The 25,706-nt window shown below is 42.6% G+C and overlaps 1 protein-coding gene across 1 annotated transcript in view; it reads left to right on the forward strand.

The window, feature by feature from the left end:
• The window catches only part of LOC308403419 (NACHT, LRR and PYD domains-containing protein 12-like), a 420,441-nt gene that overhangs the window by 391,715 nt on the left and 3,020 nt on the right, over positions 1-25,706 (forward strand). The window contains exons 11-12 of the mRNA XM_080892815.1: positions 19,536-19,712; positions 25,178-25,354. Of these exons, the coding sequence (XP_080748941.1) occupies positions 19,536-19,712; positions 25,178-25,354 (354 nt within the window). The remainder of the gene's footprint in view (positions 1-19,535; positions 19,713-25,177; positions 25,355-25,706) is intronic.

The following is a 25,706-nucleotide window of genomic DNA, read 5'->3' on the forward strand; positions in this document are numbered from 1 at the left end:
TGACAAGTCCACCAATCCCCTATATAACTCCTACATTTGGCTTTGGTTCTATTTTCCTTCTATAAAATGTCATTGACTTCTACAGTGGCCTGCTTTGGTTAATGGTAACATCAGTAACATCAAACATTTTCTCCCCTTTAGCATTTGGCATTTTCCCAACAATATAATGTGACACCATCATCTAAACCCAGTCAATAAAACAACATTTTCTTAAAGCAAACATCAGCAACCCAAAATTAGCCGCCCAAGGGTGGAGTCTGCAGCTCCACACCCTCATGTGAACCTTTCAGTCTCCCTCTCTCTCTTGTGCTCCTGCTCCTGCCAAAAGCAAAGCAAAGCATCCACCCTTTTCTTACCGGCGTCGTGAATTGTTTGTCAGCATCTACTCATCCTAACGTTGGTCCAGTCTTTGTCTCAGTGTCAAGTCAGTCAACACTTTAGTCCACATGGTCAGTCCAGTCACAGTCCAGTCACACACATCATGCACACGCATTCACACTAGATCTTGCTGATAGTGGAGCCTCACGCGCAAAGCATCAGATTCTCCACCCTCATCAATATGAGCTCATTTATTTGTTGTTTCTTTTGTTTTTAGAAAAAGAGTTCTTTATGATCTTGGACTGGATTGACTCGCTGCAATCCTTTTAGACAGGAACTCGCAGGTTCCCACAGGTGACCTTTTCCTCAGCCCATTGTAATCTGGAAAAGCTCACCTTATATTTGCTCTCACAAATTGTTTAACAGCGCTGTTAATTCAACCTTGCAGGCCTGCTTAGAACAAAAAAGGAGAAAAAGAGAGCTGATTATTAGCTCATCAGAGCACAAAACATCATCACCAAAGGGGGCGACACCTGACAGTTTTCTCTAAGTGCACTGTTACAGAAATAATGAGCCGCTCCTCGACATGTCCATGTTTAGTAAAACTCCCTCTATTGAAATAAGAAAACAAGCCAAACCTAACTGACAGAATTAACCCATCACTAAAACAACAACCCCAAAAATCTTCATCACAGAAAAGTTTTGCTTACTAATCCAACAATATGTTGTGGGAATTAGAACTTTCCGGGCCATAAAGCTTTTGCCGACTCTTGGCTTAACTAATACTTACATAGTCTGAAATCAGACTTAAAATCACTCCCTCTGTTCATTTTGCCCACATCATATTTCAGTGGTTGGCCTCAGGTTCTTCAGCTTCCTGACAGTCTGAAGTCAGCTGACAGAGTTTCACCTGCTAAATACACAGAAAATCTTGTTAAAGCCGCACAGTTTGCCCAGCAGTAATATTCCCATTAAGCCCTTTCTAAACACTTTATAACAATGTGTCATCACTAAATTATAAACTTCTTCTCCAAATCTGCACGACAGACTTTATTTAATTGTCCTGCGGCTGCTATCATATATTTTACCAAACAATTCTTCTCACACAGTCACAGATATATTTCTCTCAATGCAAACTTCACTCATGTCTCAGACAGGAAACTTGAGTTTTTCTTTTTTCTTTTTTTTCTGTCCCCACTCATTCAACTGATTTGCATATTGAGTCACATCTCGAGAAGTTGCCCTGACAACAGAAATGCATATTCAAACATTGCTGCATAATTCAATTATTATTATTTTATTTTTATTTCTACAGTCGTCACTTCTTTTGCTCAATCAGCTGGAAACCACTTCTAACTCACTATTTTAAACCTGCTCTAAGCTTCTAATCACTGGTTGGTCCTCCCAGTCTCTTTTTCCTCTTCACAACAGTCACTCTATTGTCCTGCAGCTTCCTGAGTTATTCCTCAGCTTCAGCCTTTAAGTGTGTTAAATCTACACCATTTAGCATTTATGTCATGTATTCACATTCATGAGTGTAAGCGTGTCTTCATTGCGTGTATGTTGTGTATTCATATTAATATTGAGTGTAAGCTGGTCTTCGTTGCCTCGATGTGTTTTTATAATCAGATTTAATTCCTGCATCATTGCGCTGAACTGTGGATTCAAACTGTCTCACTTCTGATTCTCTCCAAAAATAATTTCACATGTGACAATTTCTACATGTGTGTTTTCTATTTTTCTATTCATTTATGTATTATTAGTTTATTTATTTCTTTATCTCTCTCTTTTTTTTTTCTTTACCTTTCTGTTGTGATGCTCTGGATGTTTCTAAACCCCACAAATTCAGCCTCAGTGTTCAACCCAATTTTCCTGTGCTGTCACTTTAACACGTCCAGCCTTCACCTCTCACCGGTCCTCGTCCCCTCTTCTCTCAACTTCCTGTGTGGCCTCCCAAATCAAACACAGGCCCAAATCAGCTGTTTCTTCTTCTCTGTTCCTCTTTTCAGTCTTTTCTTGGCGCTTAACTCCCAGCATGTCAAATATGAACTCAGACAGTCCCATCCAGTGGTTTCACACAGTCATGTCACTGGTACACTTTCCAGCTTGTAATTCAGAGCGCATGTTTCCATCAACATGCTGCTGGACCCTTCAGTGTCTTTTTGCCTGCTGTTAATTCTTCAAGTCCACGGTGTTGTTCTGCCTGTCTTCTCTCTTCATCAGGAGATTAACTGCCCTTTAAGCTTCTTCTGAGGATAAGGACAGGATGAGAGGTGAAGCTGTGAAATTTTAAACCAAAGCCTGTTTTCGTCCCAATTCTGTTAATCTATCATTTTTCTGCTGTATTCTTCCAGGAGGTTGAGCAAGTCCGTGGGCACCTGTATTAACACACTAAGACATTTATTTAATATCATTTTCATTACTATTACTTAGCACTTTCATTGTCTAATTCCTCTGTTTTCAATTTGAAACGTCTCTCACAAGCTCACAAGCTATATTCAGACTTCCTGCTTCACTTCCTGCCAGACACACACACACACACACACACACACACACACACACACACACACACACACACACACACACTCTTCACTTTACTGGATTTTCATCCGTTTCTACAGCCTAATCGAGCTCTTATTTTATGTTCACACTCTATATACCCTCTGTAACTCTACTAATTTTAATATAAAAGAATGCACCCTCAGCACACACACACACACACACACACACACACACACACACACACACACACACACACGTACTAAGCTCTTTCCATTTGCAAACATTAACCAAACGACATCCATCAAAATCCTCAGCGTGGTTAGCAGAATTCTTGCACACTTGTACAATACACAATAATCAGACAACCCAAGTACACACAGACACAAACACCATGATCCCTACAGGGGTTTTCTGGCGCCCAACGCCCGGGTCCAACCCTTATGCCCCTTCTACTGATACCAGACCTTTCTTACATAATTTCGACAAATTTAAAAGCCTCTAAGCCCAGGTCCAACCTTGCTGGTCAATCAACCCGCTTCGGGAACGCCGTCACCGATAATGGTCAAATTTCTAGGCCCTATATTAATTTAAAAGTGCTCCCCGCAGCTTGACCGGAAACTCCACTTAACCAGCGTCTCAGTATTTAACTGGTGCCTGAAGCTTTACTTAAAGCTTTACCTGTCACCCGCATTGAAATGCTCACGCCTGAGCCAAGCTCTTCACTCAAACAGCGCAGGAAAGAAGTGATCCTCGACCACTTGGTTATTAACGGGAGTTCGAATCCCCATGGGAACCACCCGGGCTAACTGGACATCGCCAAGCCTGACTGCACGTCCACGATCAGGAGTCGTTGTCACACGCTGAACACTGCGCTCCTAGGAGTCCAACCCCAGTCCTAGATCAATTTAAATACATTTAGAAGCACCACTGTGGACTGTCACCGCCAGTTTATTTATCTGATGCTCGGGTCCAACCCTATAATCAATTTGGGAATTAAATCCCTTAACCGAATGTCCTAATCTAATCTCTTTTCTTGGCTGATGTAACACAATTGACACACATAACACATCAACTTTAAGCACACGTCACATCAACTTTAAAATTCACCCCAGCATTAACAACAATAAGCTTTCATCAAATATTCCCCAGACTTTACTTTTTATTTATCACAAATTACCCAAAATCACCATGGACATGTCACCCGAAATCTACTTAACAGATTTTATAATTGACTTTAATTTCACCACTACTGAGCCAATTTAATGGTGAACATCATCAGCTCAGCGAACAGATAATTTAGAATTCATCCAATGTGCACAATTGGCTTTTTTCTTTGAACAGGCTGTGCCTACCTTTAAATCTTTTTAGACCAGTCTCCTGTTCACCTCATATCAGATCGCACCATAAGACGAATTTGTCCTCTCAGCCACAAAAGAATCCAGGTCACGGCACCAATTATTAAATTCTGTTCTTTTGAATTCTTTTGGCGACAGAGAAAGACTTCTGACTCAGAGTGGTCAAAGCTCAAAAAATGATTTTATTTTTACATTTCCGGAAACGGAGAACTGCAGCCACGAGCACGTACCCCAGTACTAAAAGCATTGCCAGGCAAAATACGCATACATAGTTCTGCTATAGGTCACACACAGACACACACAGTTTCCATCAAAACAACTCCTGATCATATTTTTTTATGTACTTTAATAATGAAGGTTTGTAAAGCAAGGCCACTTTTGACTCACAAACTAAGTGCTCACCCAGACTGAAAAACAGGAAGTTAGTGTAGAGCTATACAAGCATATTAATAAATACAGGAAGCCAGACAGAAAAGAGGAACTTGTACTGTATAAGGAGTTGTTGAAACTGTGTGATGTGCAAAGTACCAAAATAACACCTATATGAGACACATTTTTAGATTCTAATGTTAGAGATCCTGCAACTGCTGTTGGGCTGTGCAGGGCTCTCTCTTCCAGAGGATGATTGAATAAAAAGAATTATAAATGTTTTGACCACTATGAGTCAGGTTTTCTCTGTTCTATCATGGGGATCAAAGAATCTGGTTTTAATATTTGGTGTTTCCCGCCCGGTTCCCTTTGCAACAGAGAGAACAAATGTGGCCGAAGGTTGGATCTGATATGAGGCGAACAGGAGACCGGTCTAAAAAGATTTAAAAGTAGGCACAAACCTGTTCAAAGAAAAAGCAAATTTGTGCATATTGGATGAATTCTAAATTATCTGTTCGCTGAGTTGACGATCTTAACTATTAAATTGGCTCAGTAGTGGTAGAACTAAATTCTTTAGAATAAAGTAAAGCTTTGAGGTAATGATAATGAAACTTTGAGAATGACAGTACTGAGTTAAAGGTAATATGGTATTTCATGGTAAAAGAGAAAAAGAAACAATGTGTGTTTAAGAGAATATAGGACAATAGGGAATTGGTCATTGGTTTGTCCCTATTGAGTATAAAGCCGGGCTTGGACATCAATAAAATTGCTTGTGTGGTTTTGTGTGGTGTTTTCAAAGAGATTGAATTGTTTAGAATGGGGCGGGGATCCCTAAGAAGTGCATTTGCTCAGAAGGTTACGCTTCAACTCTGTGCCTGGACGCGGGTCAGAGTCCTCCGGGGGAGGGTTAGTTCGGTTAGCCACCGCGAAAACTGGGGGCATTCGTTAATAGCTAGTGGTCACAGGACCATTTCTTGTCGTCCGGGATGATTTAATGCACTTGTTTGACTGAGAGAAACCGGGTTTCGGGCGTGGAACCTTGACTTATACCTATGGGTAAAGTTTGGGTTGGTTGACGCTTTTAAATTGACTTAGAGTTTTAGAAATCGGGCCACAGTCCGGGACTGATACTGGCAAATTGGTCATAAAGAAGGTCAGACCCTAGTGGTGGACGCTTCATAAAGTAGGTCAGACTCTGGTGAAAGACGCTGCCGTAGAGCGGGTCAGATTCCAAGTGGACGCTGCTAAAATTTGTCAAAATTGAGTAGGATTTTGTGTTGAGTATGTCAGGGATCCCTGTGTTTGTTGTTATGATTATAAGACGTCTTTGTAATATAAAATAAACATTTTTACATTTAAAGACTTTGCAATTTAACAGTGATTTAAGGCTGGAAGGATGCTGAGAGTGTGTGTTGAAATGAAAGTGTGCATGTTGTGAAATCCTTTTAATCATTGGTGATTCTATAAATATATTGCTGTGAACATCGCTGAATTTGTGGGTTTTTAGACGCTGGCTTATTTATATTAGAACATAATAAATAAAGTTTGGGTTTCTTTTAGTGAATTTTGATGAATTGATTTATTTTTTGGTCTATAGTGGATGAATAGTGCATACTGCATATATTGTGTCGGGCCTAAACCCTGAGGCATTAAAGACAAATATCTCTATTTAAATAGCAAGTATAGGCAAGAATTTCAGTAATAAATGTTGGTGTGACTTATTTTTTGATTTTGGTGTGTAATGTGAGAATTGATTAGAGGTTTTAATTGTTTTTCTTTCAGTTTGAGGTCGTATACGCACTTAACAGGGTGCGGTCTACTTCCTCTTTCTGATTCTAAACAGCATGTTTGATGAAAATAGTTTATCACAAGTGTGTGATTCTAAGTGTGTGAACGTTGTGGGTACTGCATCTGAGTGATTCTGTGTGATTTGTACAAAATAACAAATAAGTAATAATAACACTACTGGGGTGAAGATCGTGGGTTCATAGCAGAGTGCGTGAAAAAAGGAAGTCTGAGAGAAGAGAGTGTGTCTGTGTCTGGCAGGAAGTGAACAAAGTTCACTGAAGTTCTAATCCCCATAACATATTGATAGATTAATAAACAAAACGTGTCTGGTATTAAGATTTTTGTGGTTGTTGTTTTAGTGATGGGTTGATTCTGTCGGTTAGGTTTGGGTTGTTTTCTTATTTTAATAGAGGGAGTTTTATTAAACATGGACATGGTTAGAACTGGGCCCTTTAACATGGTAACAGTGCACTTAGAGAAACCCTGTCAGGTGATGATGTTGTGTGCTCTGATGAGCTAATAATCAGCTCTCTTTTTCTCGGTTTTGTTCTAAGCAGGCCTGAAAGATTGAATTAACAGCGCTGTAAAAATTTTCGGGAGAACAAATATAAGGTGAGCTTTTCCAGATTACAACTGGCTGAGGAAAAGCCGACCTGTGGGGACCTGATCAGGTTGTAAGTCCCTGTCTAAAATGATTGCAGCGAGTCAATCCAGTCCAAGAGCATAAAGAACTCTTTTCCTAAAAAACAAAAAACAAAACAAAATAAAACAAATGAATGAGCTCACGTTGCTGAGGGTGGAGAATCTGATTATTTGCGCAGGAGTCTCCATTATCAGCAATATCTGGTGTGAATGTGTGTGACTGGACTGACGATGTGGACTAAAGGTTGGACTGACTGGGCACTGAGATAAAGACTGGACCAAGGGTAGGATGAATAAATGCTGACAAACAATTCACCACGCTGGCAAGACAAAGGGGATGCTTTGCTTTGCTTTGCTTTGCTTTGCTTTTGCCATGAGCAGGAGGAGCGCAAGTCTTAATTCTGGGGCTGCTGATTTTGGGTTGCTGATGTTTGCTTTGAGAAAATTCTGTTTTATTGACTGGGTGTAGATTATGGTAGTACATTATATAGTGGGGAAATACCAAATGCTAAAGGGGAGAAAATGTTGGATGTTACTCATGTTACTATTAACAAAAGCAGGCCACTGTAGAAGTCAATTAAATTTGATAGAGGAAAATAATTACAACCAAAGTAATATTTATGAGTCAAATAGGGGATCGCTAGACTTTTCATATAAAAATGCAGTTATAGAATAACAAAGACTTGTCCAAGTGACCAAGGTTTTTTCCCTTTAAAACAGTAAATTATTAAAATAGCTGGTACTGGAGGGAGACAGGAGCAAAGTAACGACAGCATATATATTTTGGGTAAGTCTGATAAAGTAAAATAAAATGTACCATTACATTAAGAGGAGCAGGAAACAAATGGGAGACCAGTCCTGACGGTGGATTACACTAGGACTGAGGTCCTGATTGAGCGTGTCACCGGCTTCAGTGACAGTAACCTCTGGCTGGACTGGGTGGCTCAAAATGCTAAAGAACAACATGTATCTGATTGTGTTGCCTGTGCTTCAGCTAGACCACGTTTGTTCACGGAGCCCGCACCACTGTATCCAGAGGACAAGTGGGGCTATGACTGCATGTTGCAGATGACTAGAGAAGCGGTGAGCACTGGCAACTGCACTATCTTGTCCAGCTTATTTCCCCTAATTCACAAGCAAACACAAGTAGGACCATTCATGCCCAAACGAAACAACTACACATGCTTTAAATTCTCAACGGATACGGTAAAGTACAAGTTGGGAGAGATTGACCCAAGTTGGTGCTCTGTCACACTCACAGGGAGAACCACAAACAATGTAAGCCAAACGAACACTTTAATTGGAACATGGGCAAGAAGTGGGCTCTATTATTATTGTGGACGTAACACCCTTTTGGTTCGTGCACATATGGGAAGTGAAGGGACGTGCGCAATGGTGCGACTCGGAGCTCCACTCATGCTAATTGGGAACAAAGTAAAAGCCATACCACAACGCGACACACGCACATTGGTGGCCAGATGTAAGAGACACATTTTGGCAAAGAGAGGGACACAGGGGATACATGCTTATGACCCTAGAATGAACTCGCCTACCTGGATTGACTCAATAGGAGTGCCCAGGGGAGTTCCAGATGAGTATAAACTAGTGGACCAACTAGCTTCAGGATTTGAACATATGTTCATATGGATAACTCCAAATAAGAATGTTGATCGCATAAACTATGTTCATTATAATGTGCTGAGCCTCTCTAACCTGACCAGAGATGCCATGGAGGGGTTCACAGAACAGTTGGGTTCGACCTCACTGATGGGAGTGCAAAATCGAATGGCCCTAGACATGTTGTTGGCGTGAAAGAAAGGGGGCGTGTGGTGCCATGTTTGTAGCAGTGTGTTGTACCTTTATCCCCAACAACACTGCTCCAGATGGCTCAGTAACCCGAGCTCTGGAGGGGCTGAAAACTCTGTCTAAAACCATGCATGAGCACTCGGGAATTGACAATCCGCTGGACAGCTGGATGACCTCAGTGTTTGGGAAATGGAGGGGTTTTTCATGTCTGCAATGTTTTCTACTGCCACTTTTTAGCGATACTGGTCACCTGCGGTTGTTGTCTCATTCCTTGTGCCACAGGACTGCTGGAAAATGTAATAACGAGGGCAGTGGACCCTGGAACGGTGGTTCTGGTGGCCATGATGCCATTGATGGACTTAGAAGCGGCCGAATGGGCCGAGGAGTGACACAACACGAAGTGTGGTGACCTTTCTTTTTGAAAGGTCAAGAGAGGGAATGTGGGAATAAAGAAAATACTTTACTGCTACAATATAGCCTTCATCATTAACACTGCATTAAAATGTTTATTAAAGCTACTGGCATTAGACTAAAACTTTTATTAAAGGTGCAGCTATAATCATTGCATACACACATTGCATATTGTGCTCATGAAAGAGTTGATGCTCAGTCTATTCAAGGTCTTAAGCTTCGTTGGGCGCGATGTCCCGATGATCTACTGTGTAAGTGACTTGGAGCAGCAGAAGGTTAAACCGCATACATGCTTACAAACACAAAAGATTTAAACATAGGCCAGGCCGAGGGCCTGGAATTCATTTTGCTTCTAACTGCATTTGAGCTGCCTAGTAACAAGTGACAGAAGAAGAGTCAAGAAATTGTAAGTCCCCAGGAATCATCTGGAAGGTGAAACAAATTGCCATGTATGGAAGAATGTGACAGAAAGAGGAACGTCTCTGTCTGTTTTTATGCTGATAGGGTGATGGTGTATATCTGACCCTGGGTGTGTTTAATAAAATTAAAAGTGTTGCTCACACACATAAAGAACATTGAGATCAAGTAAATTAAGATTAATTAAAGATTAAGTAAAGTTAATATAAAGGATAGAAGGATTTTTAGAATAGGATCATTTACAGGAGAAGATTTCAGGACCACAGCGACTACAGGGGTGGCAAGAATCCTGGAAGCCCCAGACCGAACGGAACCAACCAGAGAAAGGGGAACCAAAAGAAGCACAGAGCACAGAGAACCATAGTTCCAGAAAATGTGTTGTTTAGGAAATTTAAAGCTTGTTAGACACAGGTTAAATGTGAGCATAAAAGTAATGAAGAGTAATGAGAGGGACTTTAGGAATATTTGTAGGATTTCTATGTTATGTAAATTGCCCAAACACAGTGTTCAGGACGGATATGCTCTACCTGTTAAAGCGGGTGAAGAAACCAGGACTAAGTTTTAAAGATGAAACTCTATAGAGGATGTTTTCCAAAGATTGACAAAATAATCTACGACCTTTTACCAGAAAAGCTAATTGTATCTGTTTGGAGTTTACAGTGAGCACTGAGGGAAGTCAGAAGTGGGTTTAAATTGGGATTCTGGGTAAAAAAGGGGATACAACAACATACAACCCGTTGAGGGGACAGATAGAGTTGGGCAATTGAAAGGTTTCATTTTGTTTAGCATAATCTCTTTTGTTATATTTTAGCCTTTTAACATGCAGGTAAACTTAATGGGATGAATCAGGAATTATGTCGTGTTTCTTAGGAAACACGAAAAGGGGGAGAACTGCCATGTTATTAATATATTCTTAGTGCTTATTTTCTGATTATATTGTTTTATGTACTTTAATAATGAAGGTTTGTAAAGCAAGGCCACTTTTGACTCACAAACTAAGTGCTCAGCCAGACTGAAAAACAGGAAGTTAGTGTAGAAATATACAAGCATATTAATAAATACTGGAAGCCAGACAGAAAAGAGGAACTTGTACCATATAAGGAGTTGTTGAAACTGTGTGACGTGTAAAGTACCAAAATAACACCTATATGAGACACATTTTTAGATTCTAATGTTAGAGATCCTGCAACTGCAGAGACCTCTTCCCTCTGACCCCTCCCCAAACCCTCCTACCCACCTCGACATACAAACTCTGTGTGGCTTCACGTGTTCTGTTGATGTTTACATGATCAAAATAACTTGAACACAAACACAAACAGACAAAGAGGAAGACCGTACCGGAAGGAAAAACACTACAAGTCCCAGCATCCTCTGTGTTTAGGGAGCAGCAGTGAAAGTGAAAGTATTGAGCCTCCGTTGAGAGGAGGAGGAAGGTGGAGCTGAGGCAGGTGAGTGTTAACATGAATATGTTTCTTCTTATGACATAAAATAATTCCACGCTGTTCGTGTCTGTGGGTGAAATGTGAGGCCGGTCGGCTCCTCTGAGCGCTGGTTTCCTGTAAGTAGAGAGGAAGTGAGTTTAGCTGAGCCTCCGTTTAGTGTGAGAGAGCAGGAGGAGAGTGAGAGCTGTGCTGAGGCAGGGTGAGTGTTAACACCGCTCTGACATTACTGTGTCTCTGTGGCGGGAACAACAGGCTCCGTCAGTGGAGGCAAAAATAATCAGACTTTGGTTTTTCAAAGGAAACAACTTTATGTCGGAAGTTCCCGCACGCTCATTGGATAACGATGTGTCAATCCCGAGTTATTAGCCAATGAGCGTGCAGATTCACAGAAAGACCCGCCTTTATCACGGGAAAACTACAATGGCGACAGAAACTCCGTGGGTGGAGTTCAGGGTGACGTTATGAAACTGTGACGTTTGAGCCACTTCCTGTTCTCAGTCCCAGCGTCCTGATCACCGAGGTTTCTGTTGCTCTGATATCTGATATTGATTATATTGGTAAACAGGCTGTAGCATAAACATCAGGTCTGTTCTGAAAACTGGCTTTATTTTTTCAAAGTAAGGGAATATCTGTGGTGTGATACCGCGGGCTCATGGGCTAAGGACTTGGATTGACAAGTCAAGCGCAGATGATTGTGTTGTTTCTTATAAAGGCTTGTGTGTGTGTGCCTTCCTGTGTGTGTCCTTGTGTCAGTGGAACTGAATCAGTGTGTTAGAGAAAGTGCTCCTCTGCTGTGCCGTCATCGTGTGGATGCTTCTTTTAAAGTTGGAACTCATGTTTTTATGATCTGCTTCATTTCATTGAACCTTTATTTCTAACCATGAAGTCCCTTTGAGGTTACAGCCTCCTGGTTAGGTTTAGGCTGTTATTGTGCTTCAGGCTGAAATATGAGGAGTAAGGAGTGGGGCTGGTTAGCCCTCATGACCCTCACCATAACACATACGTCACAGGACAGTGTTTACCACAGAAACTCCATGAAATGATCAATGAGAACTTTAGAAACCCGTCAGTGTGATGCTTCCAGTACAACAGCACCTCTGAGTGTGTGTGTTTGCCTCTCAGACTAACTCCACCCTGACATCAAGAAGATGGAGGAAGAGGATGGAGCAGGATCTGCAGCATCCAGCTGTGTGTCTGTGAGGAGTGACTGGTCCAAAGGAATACCTCTAAACTTCAGTAATGAACCTGCAGCAACAATGTAAGAGAGCTGCTGACTCATTTATTCAGTGTAAATAATGATTTTTGATGCAATGGGAGAAGAAAAATGACAAAAACAGTTTTAAAAATAAGGATTAAAATATTACAAACTATGTTTTTGAGTTTCCTGATGTAGTACAAAAATATATGAATATAACTGTATATAGGACAGATATTTACGGTTCTTTTAGGCAGCACCAAAAAACAACAAGACTATTTTTAAGCTGTCTGAGGTAGTGAGTCAACATGTCACACTGGGTCAAAGGTCAGGGAGTAAAAGTGTGTTTTAAAGGAGGTTTAAAAGCAGCGAGTGAAGGAGCCTGTCGAGGTAAATCATTCCATAACTGATCAAATTCAGTTGGTGGACCTCTGTGTGAAATCAAGCATCTGGTTCACAGAGAGGATAACCCTCACATGGGCTGTACAACATTATATAGGGAGACAAAAACAGAGATTATCGCTCTCTCGCCATCGCTCTCTCGCATGGACGTGGCAGTCTTGCTGTCTGCTGCGAATCCTCCCCGTACCTCCGTGACCTCGTCTGGTATCTGCTCCCTCCTCTGTAAGAGACAGTGAAGGAAAACACGTCTCTGCCTAGTCTTGAAAATCTAATCTTATCATCCATTGTTCTTCTAGGGCCTCTTCTTCTTGTGGCCTCAGCTAACTGCTAATATTTAAATGGCTAACATTAACATGTGTGCCAGCCAGGTTCACATTTATGATGAACTATGATTAATTAACTGATGTTGAAACTGGAGCTTTACTGACCTCTGAAATTCCTCCTAAAGTGTTGTTCAGTGTTGTGACAGTCAGCTGCTTCAGCTGCTGCTGGGATGGGCTGTGGCAAAGAGAACAGAGAAAATCCAAATCAGAGTTTTTCTCTGAATTAAAAGGAAACAACAATATATTCTACATGGTGAAACTGATGGTTTCTGGTGTTTGGGTCTGTTTTTCTGTATTCATGCAGATAAAGTGTAAACTCAGATGAATTATACCATCAAATGTTAAAGGAAAATATCAGGATGAGTGTCTGTGAGCTGAGAAGGACGTGAAGCGAGCAGTTTATCCCAGAGCTGAAGCTGCTCTGTGTGCAGAGATGAGCTCAGATTCCTGCTGTGATTGATCAACAGTCACAGAAATGTAGACTTGTAGTTATTACTGCAGTATGGTCGCAGCAGATACTGATAAACATGTATTATGAGGATGGATGATCAAGTTTCTCACTCTCTCCTTTAAATCGCAGTTTTTTTCTTCTTCACAGTTTATCTGTTAATTTATTAATGAATAACACTGAAAGAGTTTCTGTTATATTTCCCCTTGAACATCAGCTTATTAGGGCGGCATTAGGAAATAGCCCCCCTCCAAAGAATGAATAAATGAATGATGATAATAATAAAATGATTAAAAAGCAGAGCTCAGAGTGGTAGAATGGTCAAACATGGATCCACGGGTGGTTCAACTGCATTTGGTGACGTGACTAAAGCAAATCTTTCAAATAATCCCACCATCAACGGGATGTTGTCTCCTTTACTACGGTTACTTTACTTGGTCACCGTGTGAGTTTCTTTGAAATGAACCAAATTCTTTTATTTGTTGGTTGTTGCATATTTAACCTCTACAGTCAGGAAAGGAGGAGATGAGGCCTCAACAATGTTGGGTTGTAGCTGTGGTTCAGGTTAGAGTGAGTGTCCATGGAATAAATGTAAGTCAGTGAACTGGAAACATGACTGTGTTCAAACTTTGTTTTCCTTTTTATAATGAGTCTAATCAAAGGTGGACAGAAGTATCTCCACTGTGACTTTTCTGTGTCACCATCAGAGCTTCTGCACAGTGTGGAGAAAGATCCAGAAGCAGAGCTGGACTGCAGACAGCCAGTCAGAGCAGCTGTGTACAAAGTAAGACTGAACATCTGTCTGCTGATGGACTCATTTCTGAAAACTGGACTTCTTGTGTTGTTCAGACATTGAAGAGTTTTCTTTCTCTTTAGTCTCATTGTTTTTCTTTCTTTCAGCAGATGTTGGTCTGCAGGAGGTTTTAGATGAACATAAGATCAGTCTGAGGAGGAGATGTGAACGTGTGACTGAAGGAAGTGATGAAACAGGAAGTAGAACCCTCCTCAACGGGATCTACACTGAGCTCTACATCACAGAGGGACAGAGTGAAGAGGTTCATACCCAACATGAGGTGAGGCAGCTGGAGACAGCTTCCAAGATGGACGCCCTCCATGACGCTCCAATCAGGTGCCAGGACATCTTTAAAGCCTTACCTGACCAACAGAGACCCATCAGAGTGGTTCTGACCAACGGCGTGGCTGGTGTTGGAAAAACCTTCTCAGTGCAGAAGTTCACTCTGGACTGGGCAGAGGGCTTGGAGAACCAACATGTCAGTGTGGTGGTTCTGCTTTCATTCAGGGAGCTGAACCTGATCAGAGATGAGCAGTACAGTCTTCTGGAGCTGCTCCATGTTTTCCATCCAACATTGCAGAAGGTCACAGCAGAGAAGCTGGCTGTCTCTCAGCTTTTGTTCATCTTTGACGGCCTGGATGAAAGCAGACTTTCATTGGATTTCACCAACAGGAAGCTGCTGTCTGATGTCACACAGAAGTCATCAGTCAGCCAGCTGCTGACAAACCTCATCCAGGGGAATCTGCTTCCCTCGGCTCTCGTCTGGATAACTTCCCGACCCGCAGCAGCCAATCAGATCCCTCCTACATGTGTTGACAGGCTAACAGAAGTACGAGGCTTCACTGACGCCCAGAAGGAGGAGTACTTCAGGAGGAGATTCAGTGATGAAGAGCTGTCCAGCAGAATCATCTCCCACATGAAGACATCCAGGAGCCTCCACATCATGTGTAGTATCCCAGTCTTCTGCTGGATCACTGCTACAGTTCTGGAGCACATGTTGACTACAGAGCAGAGAGGAGAGCTGCCCAAGACCCTGACTGACATGTACTCACACTTCCTGCTGGTTCAGACAAAGAGGAAGAAGAACAAGTACCATGAGGGACACGAGACGAGTCCACAGGAGCTGATGGAGGCTGACAGGGAAGTTCTTCTGAAGCTGGGGAGGCTGGCGTTTGAACATCTGGAGAAAGGAAACATCATGTTCTACCAAGAAGACCTGGAGCAGTGTGGTCTGGATGTGACAGAGGCCTCGGTGTACTCAGGAGTTTGTACAGAGATCTTCAAAAGAGAGTGTGTGATCTTCCAGAAACCAGTCTACTGCTTTGTTCATCTGAGCATTCAGGAGTTTCTGGCTGCTGTCTACATGTTCCACTGTCACACCAACAGGAAGACAAAGGTGCTGAAGAACTTTTTGGGACAAAAATACAACGAGTCCTCTCTGGATGATTTCCTTAAACGAGATATGTATAAATCCCTCCAGAGTAAAAATGGCCACCTGGACCTGTTTGTTCGCTTCCTTCATGGCCTCTGTCTGGAGTCCAACCAGAGACTCTTAGTAGGTCTGCTGGGTCAGACAGAGATCAGTCCAGGAACCATCCAGAGAGTCATCAACAACCTGAAGGAGATGAACAGTTATAAAATCTCTCCTGAAAGAAACATCAACATCTTCCACTGTCTGATGGAGATGAACCATCTCTCATTATTTCAGGAGATCCAAGAGTTCCTGAAGTCAGAGAACAGATCAGAGAAGAAACTCTCTGAGATCCAGTGCTCAGCTCTGGCCTTCATGCTGCAGATGTCAGAGGAGGTTCTGGATGAGTTGGACCTGCTGAAGTACAAAACATCAGAGCGGGGACGACAGAGACTGATTCCAGCTGTGAGGAACTGCAGAAAGGCTGGGTGAGTCCAGATGTGATCATTAACATCATTGATCAGTGTAGGTTAGTAGTTTAATGTTGAAAATAAAATCAGATTGTAACCACAAAGTGTTTGTGTCCGTACGCTGCAACCTTCCACACCATTCCTTTATTGTACAGACTCAGCAGCAGCTCCATGGATCCCAAATCCAAGAGTGGAGAACAGATTTGAAGTGTGTCACATCCATGCAGTCACAGCTGTTTCCACCATGTTTCCACTGATATTAATCCTGTTCAATGACACGTTTCATATCAGTGAATATGTTCTTTAGGACGTCCACTGACATGTTTAAGTGTCCTGCTGGAAATCACTCAAATCATCCATGAAATCCATGAAAAATCCTTTTAGTGTTTCTAACTTCACCCTCTGTCCTCTCTCTCTCTCCATCCTCCTCACTGCTTCTTTCACTGATAATCACACAAACATCGTATTCAGCTACAAAATAACACAATAATATCATCTGATCATCATTATTATAAGAGCAGGATCCATATTTGATATCAGAGTAACACACTGCTTGGTTATGTGCAGTCATCATCAGTGACTGTGGGTCAAACAGAAGCTCTCTGATTGGTTGCTGACCTTGGTCACCTGTCCACTCTCACCTGTTTGTGTTTGCTCTCTCTTTGCTGTCTCCATCCTCTCTCTCCTTTCTCTCCCTCTCTGTCTTTGTACGTCACTCAGGTCCAATGGAAACAGTGACATTTACAAACCAATCAAAGACAAACTGATCCATGTCAGCTTATAACAATATTCAAAGTGAATACAGGCTGCTGCTGGACACAGACAGGTAACATCATTTTGACTTGCTGTCACCTGGATCTAGACTCATAAACACTGAAGCCCTGAACAGGAATACAAATCATTTTCTGCCAACTAGCGACACAGCAGCAGATAATGGCTCAGAAAGCTAAAATGAGCCAATCATTTCTGTGTTTAGTTCCCCTGAAATCAGATCTGATATCAGCAGCTCTGAGTTCATTCATCATTATTGTCCAGTGATGAGATTTCTGCTCCGTTTGGTAACAGTCAGCAGGTTTTTCCTGCGTGTGGACGTGAACAGTCGTACCTGACAGCAGGTAGCAAACAGAGATCATCTTTCCAGCTGGAACTCTTCACTGAGCTGAACTCATTCAAAATGTTCTGGAGTCAAAACAGGAAACAGTCCAAATGTGTGTCTTCACTCTGACTCTGGATCAGATCTCAGTGACAGACTGTGGACATTATGGAAGCCTAAATGTGACACCATCTTCCTCCTTCATCTGCAGATTAACGCCAAACAAAGATTCTCATTAAAAGTCTGCAGGTCTGAGAGAGACTCAATCGTTGTGTCATGTCAAACACAGTAAGAGGAGCTGAAGCACAGATGTGAAGAGCAGATTCATCAGATTATGACCTCACTCTGTTTTGTCTTCATATACATTCAGTCTGTGTTTATAATGCAGATTTTCTGCTTTAATAATAACACGTTTTATATTTTCTATCATCACAGACTGACTGAGTGTCGACTCTCAGAGTCTCACTGTGAAGTTGTGGCCTCAGCTCTGAAGTCCAACCCCTCCCATCTGACAGAGCTGGACATGAGTAACAACAACAACCTCCAGGATTCAGGTGTGAAGCTTCTGTGTGCTGGACTGGAGAGTCCAAACTGTCGATTGGAGACTCTGAGGTGAGTTCACTGACTGTTGTTGTTTTTCTATATTTCAGGTCTTTGATTGATGTTTGAAACTTTCTTTAGTTCCTAAATGTTCAGGATGTGTCTGAAGACAAATGTGAAGAAGTTTGCGTGCTTTCAGAAATGTTGTCTTTCCAAACGACTGAACAACAGTTTTTCCTTTTGGCTCCAAACAGAAGTGACAGAGTTGAGCAGGGTTCATTTAAAGGCTGACAGAAGTGGAGTGGTGACGGGGAGATGTTTGACAGGACAGTGTTTCAGCCTCCACAGGTTCATGTTGTGCTCCATCAGTCAGTGAAGATGAAGTCAGTGCTGATGAGGCTGTAGAGTGTGTGAGGGATGTGAATGAGGATGATGAAGATCTGATGATAGCAGATAAAAACAGGCTGCAGAGACTTTGAGCCATACAGGGCACACAGTGTGTGTACAGAACAGCTGAAATCATTATGGAGGTCTCACTGGGATATGGAAGCATCACAGTACAGCTTCAGTGAAGCATTAAAGTCTCTGATATGAGATGAGAAATGAAGCAGCCAGAGCTTTTTCATGAGTGGAAATCCACTGTGACTGTGAGCTGCTGCTACAGCCTCCAGATTAGCCAGCAGCTCATCCTGCTCAACATTTCCTCACCAACTTTAATGGAAGTGTGATGTTTTCAGCTGGAGTGATGGTCAGGGTGGCCTCCCTCTCCTCTTCTTCTCCTCTTCCTCTTTCATTTGTAAAGCCACTTCTGCAGCTTTCATTCATTTGGAAGTCCTGTAGCTGAGTTTGGGAGAGACTAACAGCCTCGGCAGCAGAGGGGAGAAAGGCTGTAACACCACCACTTTACTCTGTTCTACCTGTCACATCATTTTATCAGGAAACAAATATGCTCATGTTTTTACTATGTTTGTCTTGAAGATGTAAGAAGATCACATGGTGCTTTTTATTATTGTGTTGGTTTGTTTCCTGTCTCTTGGATGGAGCCCAGCTGTGCGTGGCCCCTGGGACTGTGGTCAGAGTGTGTGCTGGATAATCCGGCCCAGGATGAGGCCAAACTGACATGGGATGAAATGTCAGTCACATAATTGAGCTTAGTGTAGTTTCATTTCTGCAAAATTTAAAAACAACCAAAACTTTGTTCTGTCTTTTCTATGTTATACTGTAGACTTTCTCTGATACTGTGTCCAAAAGGAGCAGCTTTTACTTTGAAGGGGAGGCGTCTCTGTTTCCTCTTCAGGTTGGATGATGGAAGCAAATGAGTGTGTGATGTTCTTTCAGTGTTGCACTTTGTAGACGCTCCCTGAGCACTGGTCTCACAGCCAGCTGCACATAGAGACCAGTGTTTTTAGTCCAGGTCAGAAGATGACTTGTTGGAATGAAAATGAGCTTGTAGTTTGTCTGCTTTAATAATGTGACTGGAAAAAGGTGTTGGACTTCAAATATGTCCATTTCTTTCACACTTCACCTTTAAAAGTGAAGCCTTGTGGTTCCTGGAAGGAAAAACACGACTTTTTCAAGTCTTTGTCCTGTTTTTATGATAAATGTACGACTTTAATGTGAAACATTCAGAGTTTTTTCTCTTGTTGTGTTTGTTTGAAGCTGCGTCCTGTTGGCTTCAGCTGTTTGGAGTTTCCATTTTCTAAACTTCTACATTCTGAACCTTCTTCAGCTCTGAACAGATGATGAAACACTGAATGATTTCAAGCTCACACTTTGTCTAATAAACTTACATCTTTCATTCTTTACACAGATTGATGGACTGTGGTTTGTCAAAGATCAGCTGTGATTATCTGGCAGCAGCACTGAAGTCCAACCCCTCCCATCTGAGACAGCTGAACCTGAGCTGGAACAACAAGCTGCAGGATTCAGGAGTGAAGCATCTGTGTGGTTTCCTGGAGAGTCCAGGATGTGGACTTGAAACTCTGAGGTCAGTCAGCATGTTTTAGTTGTGCTGAGATGAATATGATGTGAAAGTTGTGCTGACACTAAACTGCAGACATCAGGCTGATATTATACTGATCCACACTGAGGATCTTCATGGTAAAGTCTGTTTTCTTCTTCTCTGGTTTAGTCCATTGACTGCAGCAGAACAATGTTCACATTTCAAGCAGTGAGACTCAACGTATGGCCCGCGGCCCACACGCGGCCTGCCCACCTTTCCTGATTCAGAGAGAGGGGACCCTGATTAACTGTGTAGTGTTCTTCCTCACAGTTCTAAGCATCAGACACAACAATGAATAATCCACAGCTGACTGTCTTTAGCAGGTCAAAGGTCACGGCACACAGCAGACAGTGGGAAATATTATAATTCTGATCATTTATCAGCACATATCCATATGTATGAAAACAAAGCTGACACTGTGAGACTTGATCAGAGGTGTGATCATCACAGCAGAGGCCTTTGTGTCAAAGTCACTGAGGATCAAACAGAAACACATGAAGCAGATTTTCCTGTTCTGGCTTTTTATAGCAGATAACCTTCAAAATATTCTGCAGTCCATCAAAAACTGAAGCAAACCATGAATCAACATGTGAACATGAGCTGATGCTGCTGAAGTGAAGCAAAGTTACAGAGGTTTGATTACAGACACAGCTGAGAGTTTGTAATCTGTCATCATTTTAAAAGGTTTAAATTTCTTCAGTATTGAACAGCAGAAATGAGGCTTTGTTTTCGGAGGCCGACAGCAGTGAACACAACAGCAGACTGGTGCGTAATAAGCAGTGAATAATGCAGGAAACAGATTTTTGAAGGTAAACTGTTCTTGAAGTACACTGAGAGAGAGAGAGCTGTGTAGGAAGTAAACGTCAAAGTCAGAGAGAATTCATGACGATGTTCATCAAACGTAAAGCGATCTTCTTCTGCTGCTGGTTCAGTCAGTTTTGGTTGGAGACAGATGAAACCTGCAGTTTCAGGATCTGTGAGCTTTCCACTTTCAGCCCAGACGGCGTGTCCGTGTACGTGCCGTCGAGTGAACGATCCACGCTCTGTGTTTCCATCTTTGTGTGTTTAGCTGCTCTCATTTACTGTTTTGTCTGTTTGGTTGTTGTTGAAATACTTTTGGGAGCTTTAACCTGAGATTCTGGCAAAATACATTTATATTAAAAATCGATTCAGGATTGAATGAATCAACATCGCTTTATTCAAATTAAAACCATTTAAATAGGAAAATCCATTTTTTTACACCCGCCTCTAATGCTGGGTAATGTCAGCTGGTCCATGTGCAGCTGGCTGTGAGGTTCAGGGAGCGTCTACAAAGTGCAACACTGAAAGAACATCATCCATAAATATAGACTGGACTCTCATACAGCGAGACTCAAATGCCTTTAAACATCAGCTTATCCTGCTGATCCAAGTCCAACACTGAGTTTGTAAAAACATGTTTGTCAATCATTTTGTTTGGTTTCTGAGGAAAATGATTCAATAACTTGCTGCTAAGTCAAAGGAGCTTGCAAAGAAAAGCGTCTGGACTTCTTTAAGTTACTTGAAGACGTTTCACCTCTCATCCGAGAAGCTTCTTCAGTTCTAAGGTCAAATGGTGGAGAGTCCCAGATATAAACCTAGTGGGAGTGACCCCCCACAGAGGGACAAAAGGACCCCCTGATGATCCTCTAATCGCCTGAGCCAAGGTGTGAAACTGGGTGTGGGCCCCAATCAGCCAGAGTTTCGGGTGGGTTCATTGTGAAACCTGGCCCCACCTTATCATGCAAATTCCTGAGATCAGATGTCCCAGGATGTGAGTGGGCGTTAAGGCGTCTGGGAAGGGATCTCAAAACTGGATTGTAGATGGCAGAGAGTTGGTGTCGTAAACCCCCGCCTCTGTTCAAAGATGGTCGCTCACAGTGGACATAGATGGCTTCTTTCATTCCTCTTTCAAACCATCTGTCCTCACTGCTTCTCGGATGAGAGTTGAAACGTCTTCAAGTAACTTAAAGAAGTCCAGACGCTTTTCTTTGCAAGCTCCTTTGACTACGATGACCTGGATGACTGAGAACCTTCACAGACATATTGCCGTACATTTTGGGAGGAACACCCTTCAACTGGTGCGGGAGTATGAAAGGGAATCAAGGAAACTAGCGGATTATAGGAACCATCTCCGTTTCAACCTAAGATGTAGACAAAGCAGAGTTGTTCCTAAGAGCCTGCGCCTTGGATCCACTGTCAGGGGATACAGAGCAGACTTGATTCTACAGAGAGCACAAAATCACCTTTTAAGTGAAAGGATAAGACAGGTCCATTTCACCATAGATGCCCTCCAGATCAAGATCAGCCAGACCCTGCAGGAACTGGAAATCCTTCTACCCTCTCCAATCTTAGAAGAGGTTTACAAGTTTGTGGACAAGGCTCAGCGGGCCCAACACTCTAAAGGAAAAGAAAGACAACGCAGGAAATTTCACACCTTGCTTTCAAAAACACACACTCCTCATCCTGAACCTACACAACCCAGAGAAGAAAATACACCTGAAGTCAGTCAGGAGAAATGGGTTAAGAACTTTTCAGACAGGATTCTCACTGAACCTGAAAAGAGAGTATTAGCCAAAGGACTCAATTTTGCCATTTCTCCACAACAGTTGCCCATAGTGGACCTCATCACAGCCACAGAATCTGCCATACGGATTAATAAATTATCACAGACAGAAGCAGAGCAAATCAGGATGAAAGTCTCAGCCACACTCTCCAGTGCCAAAGTCCCTCCATCCAACCTCACAATACAGGAAAAGAAGGCCGTCGCTTCCCTGAGCAAAGACCACAACATCACTGTTTTACCAGCTGATAAGGGAAGATGCACCGTGGTCCTAAACACTACAGATTACCATACAAAGATCACTACTCTCCTCAGTGACAACAATACCTACGAAACCTTAAAGCAAGACCCCACAAGCAGCTACAAAAAGAAAGTTATAGCTTGCCTTCAAGACTTTGAAAAGGACAAAATTATTGACCGCCTTACATATCACCGCCTTTACCCAGGGGGTGCCATACCCTGCATCTACGGACTTCCTAAAATCCCCAAGGAAGCTGTCCCACTCAGACCCATAGTCAGTAGCATAAACTCAGCCACTTATAACATTGCTAAACACCTTGCTACCATCCTTGCTCCTCTCGTGGGGAACACCCCACACCACATCAAGAACTCCACCGACTTCACCGACAAGGTCCAGAAACTTACCCTGGATCCAGATGAAACCATGGTGTCCTTTGATGTAGTCTCTCTCTTCACTTGCATACCCACCACGGAGGCCGTGGAGACTGTCAGAAAACGACTACGAGAAGACAGCTCCTTGGAGGACAGGACCAACTTCACACCCGATCAGATTTGCACCCTGTTAGACCTCTGCCTCACCACTACATATTTCAAATACAACGAAGGCTTTTACAGACAAAAACATGGCTGTGCCATGGGCTCCCCCGTGTCACCTATTGTAGCCAACCTTTACATGGAGGAAGTGGAAAGAAAGGCTCTTGGGTCTTTCAAAGGAAGAGTACCCAGCCACTGGTACAGATATGTGGACGACACCTGGGTCAAAATCAAGACACAAGAAGTGGAATCCTTCACTGCGCACATTAACGCTGTGGATAAAAACATCAAGTTCACCAGGGAAGACACAAAGGACAACTGTTTGCCTTTCCTGGACTGCGCTGTGCACATTGAAGAGAACGGCAACCTCAACATCGAAGTTTACCGGAAGCCCACACATACGGACCAGTACCTCCTCTTTGACTCCCATCACCCTCTGGAACACAAACTTGGAGTAATTAGGACCCTACACCACCGGGCAGAACATGTTCCCTCTAAGCCTGAAGGAAAAAAGAAGGAACACACGCATGTAAAGGAAGCACTCAAAACGTGCGGCTATCCTACATGGGCGTTCTTAAAGTCAGCAAAGAGGCACAGAAAAGAAGACCAGACACCAGCGAGGGAGGATAAGAAGGACAGACGCAACAACATTGTCATCCCCTATGTAGCCGGTGTATCAGAGAAACTCAGGAGAGTTTTCTCCAAGCACGACATCCCGGTGTACTTCAGACCAAGCAACACACTCAGACAGAAACTGGTTAACCCGAAAGACAAAACTCCTAAACACAAGCTTAACAATGTGGTGTATGCTGTACAGTGCATTGGAGAGACCAAACAGCCACTTCACAAGCGCATGGCACAACACAGAAGAGCCACCTCCACAGGACAAGACTCAGCAGTCCATCTGCATCTTAAGGATAAAGGACACTCTTTCGAGGAGGCCAATGTTCACATTTTGGACAGAGAGGACAGATGGTTTGAAAGAGGAGTGAAAGAAGCCATCTATGTCCACTGTGAGCGACCATCTTTGAACAGAGGCGGGGTTTACGACACCAACTCTCTGCCATCTACAATCCAGTTTTGAGATCCCTTCCCAGACGCCTTAACGCCCACTCACATCCTGGGCCATCTGATCTCAGGAATTCGCATGATAAGGTGGGGCCAGGTTTCACAATGAACCCACCCGAAACTCTGGCTGATTGGGGCCCACACCCAGTTTCACACCTTGGCTCAGGCGATTAGAGGATCATCAGGGGGTCCTTTTGTCCCTCTGTGGGGGATCACTCCCACTAGGTTTATATCTGGGACTCTCCACCATTTGACCTTAGAACTGAAGAAGCTTCTCGGATGAGAGGTGAAACGTCTTCAAGTAACTTAAAGAAGTCCAGACGCTTTTCTTTGCAAGCTCCTTTGACTACGATGACCTGGATGACTGAGAACCTTCACAGACAACTTGCTGCTAATACACAACATTTCATCATATTTCCTCATAACCCTGTTTTGTCTGACCATTTGATCCCATTTGAATTTGCAATAAAGGATCCACAGAGTTTGGTGACAATAATGACAGTAGATGTTTGTGTGAAAGTGCTGGAAGCAAATGAGTGTGTGATGTTCTTTCAGTGTTGCACTTTGTAGACGCTCCCTGAGCACTGGTCTCACAGCCAGCTGCACATAGAGACCAGTGTTGTTAGTCCAGGTCAGAAGATGACTTGTTGGAATGAAAATGAGCTTGTAGTTTGTCTGCTTTAATAATGTGACTGGAAAAAGGTGTTGGACTTCAAATATGTCCATTTCTTTCACACTTCACCTTTAAAAGTGAAGCCTTGTGGTTCCTGGAAGGAAAAATACGACTTTTTCAAGTCTTTGTCCTGTTTTTATGAGAAATGTACGACTTTAATGTGAAACATTCAGAGTTTTTTCTCTTGTTGTGTTTGTTTGAAGCTGCTTCCTGTTGGCTTCAGCTGTTTGGAGTTTCCATTTTCTAAACTTCTACATTCTGAACCTTCTTCAGCTCTGAACAGATGATGAAACACTGAATGATTTCAAGCTCACACTTTGTCTAATAAACTTACATCTTTCATTCTTTACACAGATTGGAGAACTGTGGTCTGTCAGAGATCAGCTGTGATTATCTGGTAGCAGCACTGAAGTCCAACCCCTCCCATCTGAGAGAGCTAGAGCTGAGCTGGAACACCAACCTGCAGAATTCAGGAGTGAAGCATCTGTGTGGTTTCCTGGAGAGTCCAGGATGTGGACTTGAAACTCTGAGGTCAGTCAGCATGTTTTAGTTGTGCTGACACTAAACTGCAGACATCAGGCTGATATTATACTGATCCACACTGAGGATCTTCATGGTAAAGTCTGTTTTCTTCTTCTCTGGTTTAGTCCATTGACTGCAGCAGAACAATGTTCACATTTCAAACCTTCAAAGAAGAAGAAAAATCCTCCACTGGATAATTCACTGTGAAACTCTCCAACTCTTCATTCCACCTTAAAGTCTGTCTGACACTGAAATCCAAAGCAAAATGTGCGTTTGCTTTACAGACAGCAGTCCAACACAAACATACACACATCATCCAAAACACAGTCCAACATCCAAATCTCCTCCACTGCCAGCATGA

This window comes from Rhamphochromis sp. 'chilingali' (assembly GCF_963969265.1).
Source record: "Rhamphochromis sp. 'chilingali' genome assembly, chromosome: 1".
NCBI classification, from domain to species: Eukaryota; Metazoa; Chordata; class Actinopteri; order Cichliformes; family Cichlidae; genus Rhamphochromis; species Rhamphochromis sp. 'chilingali'.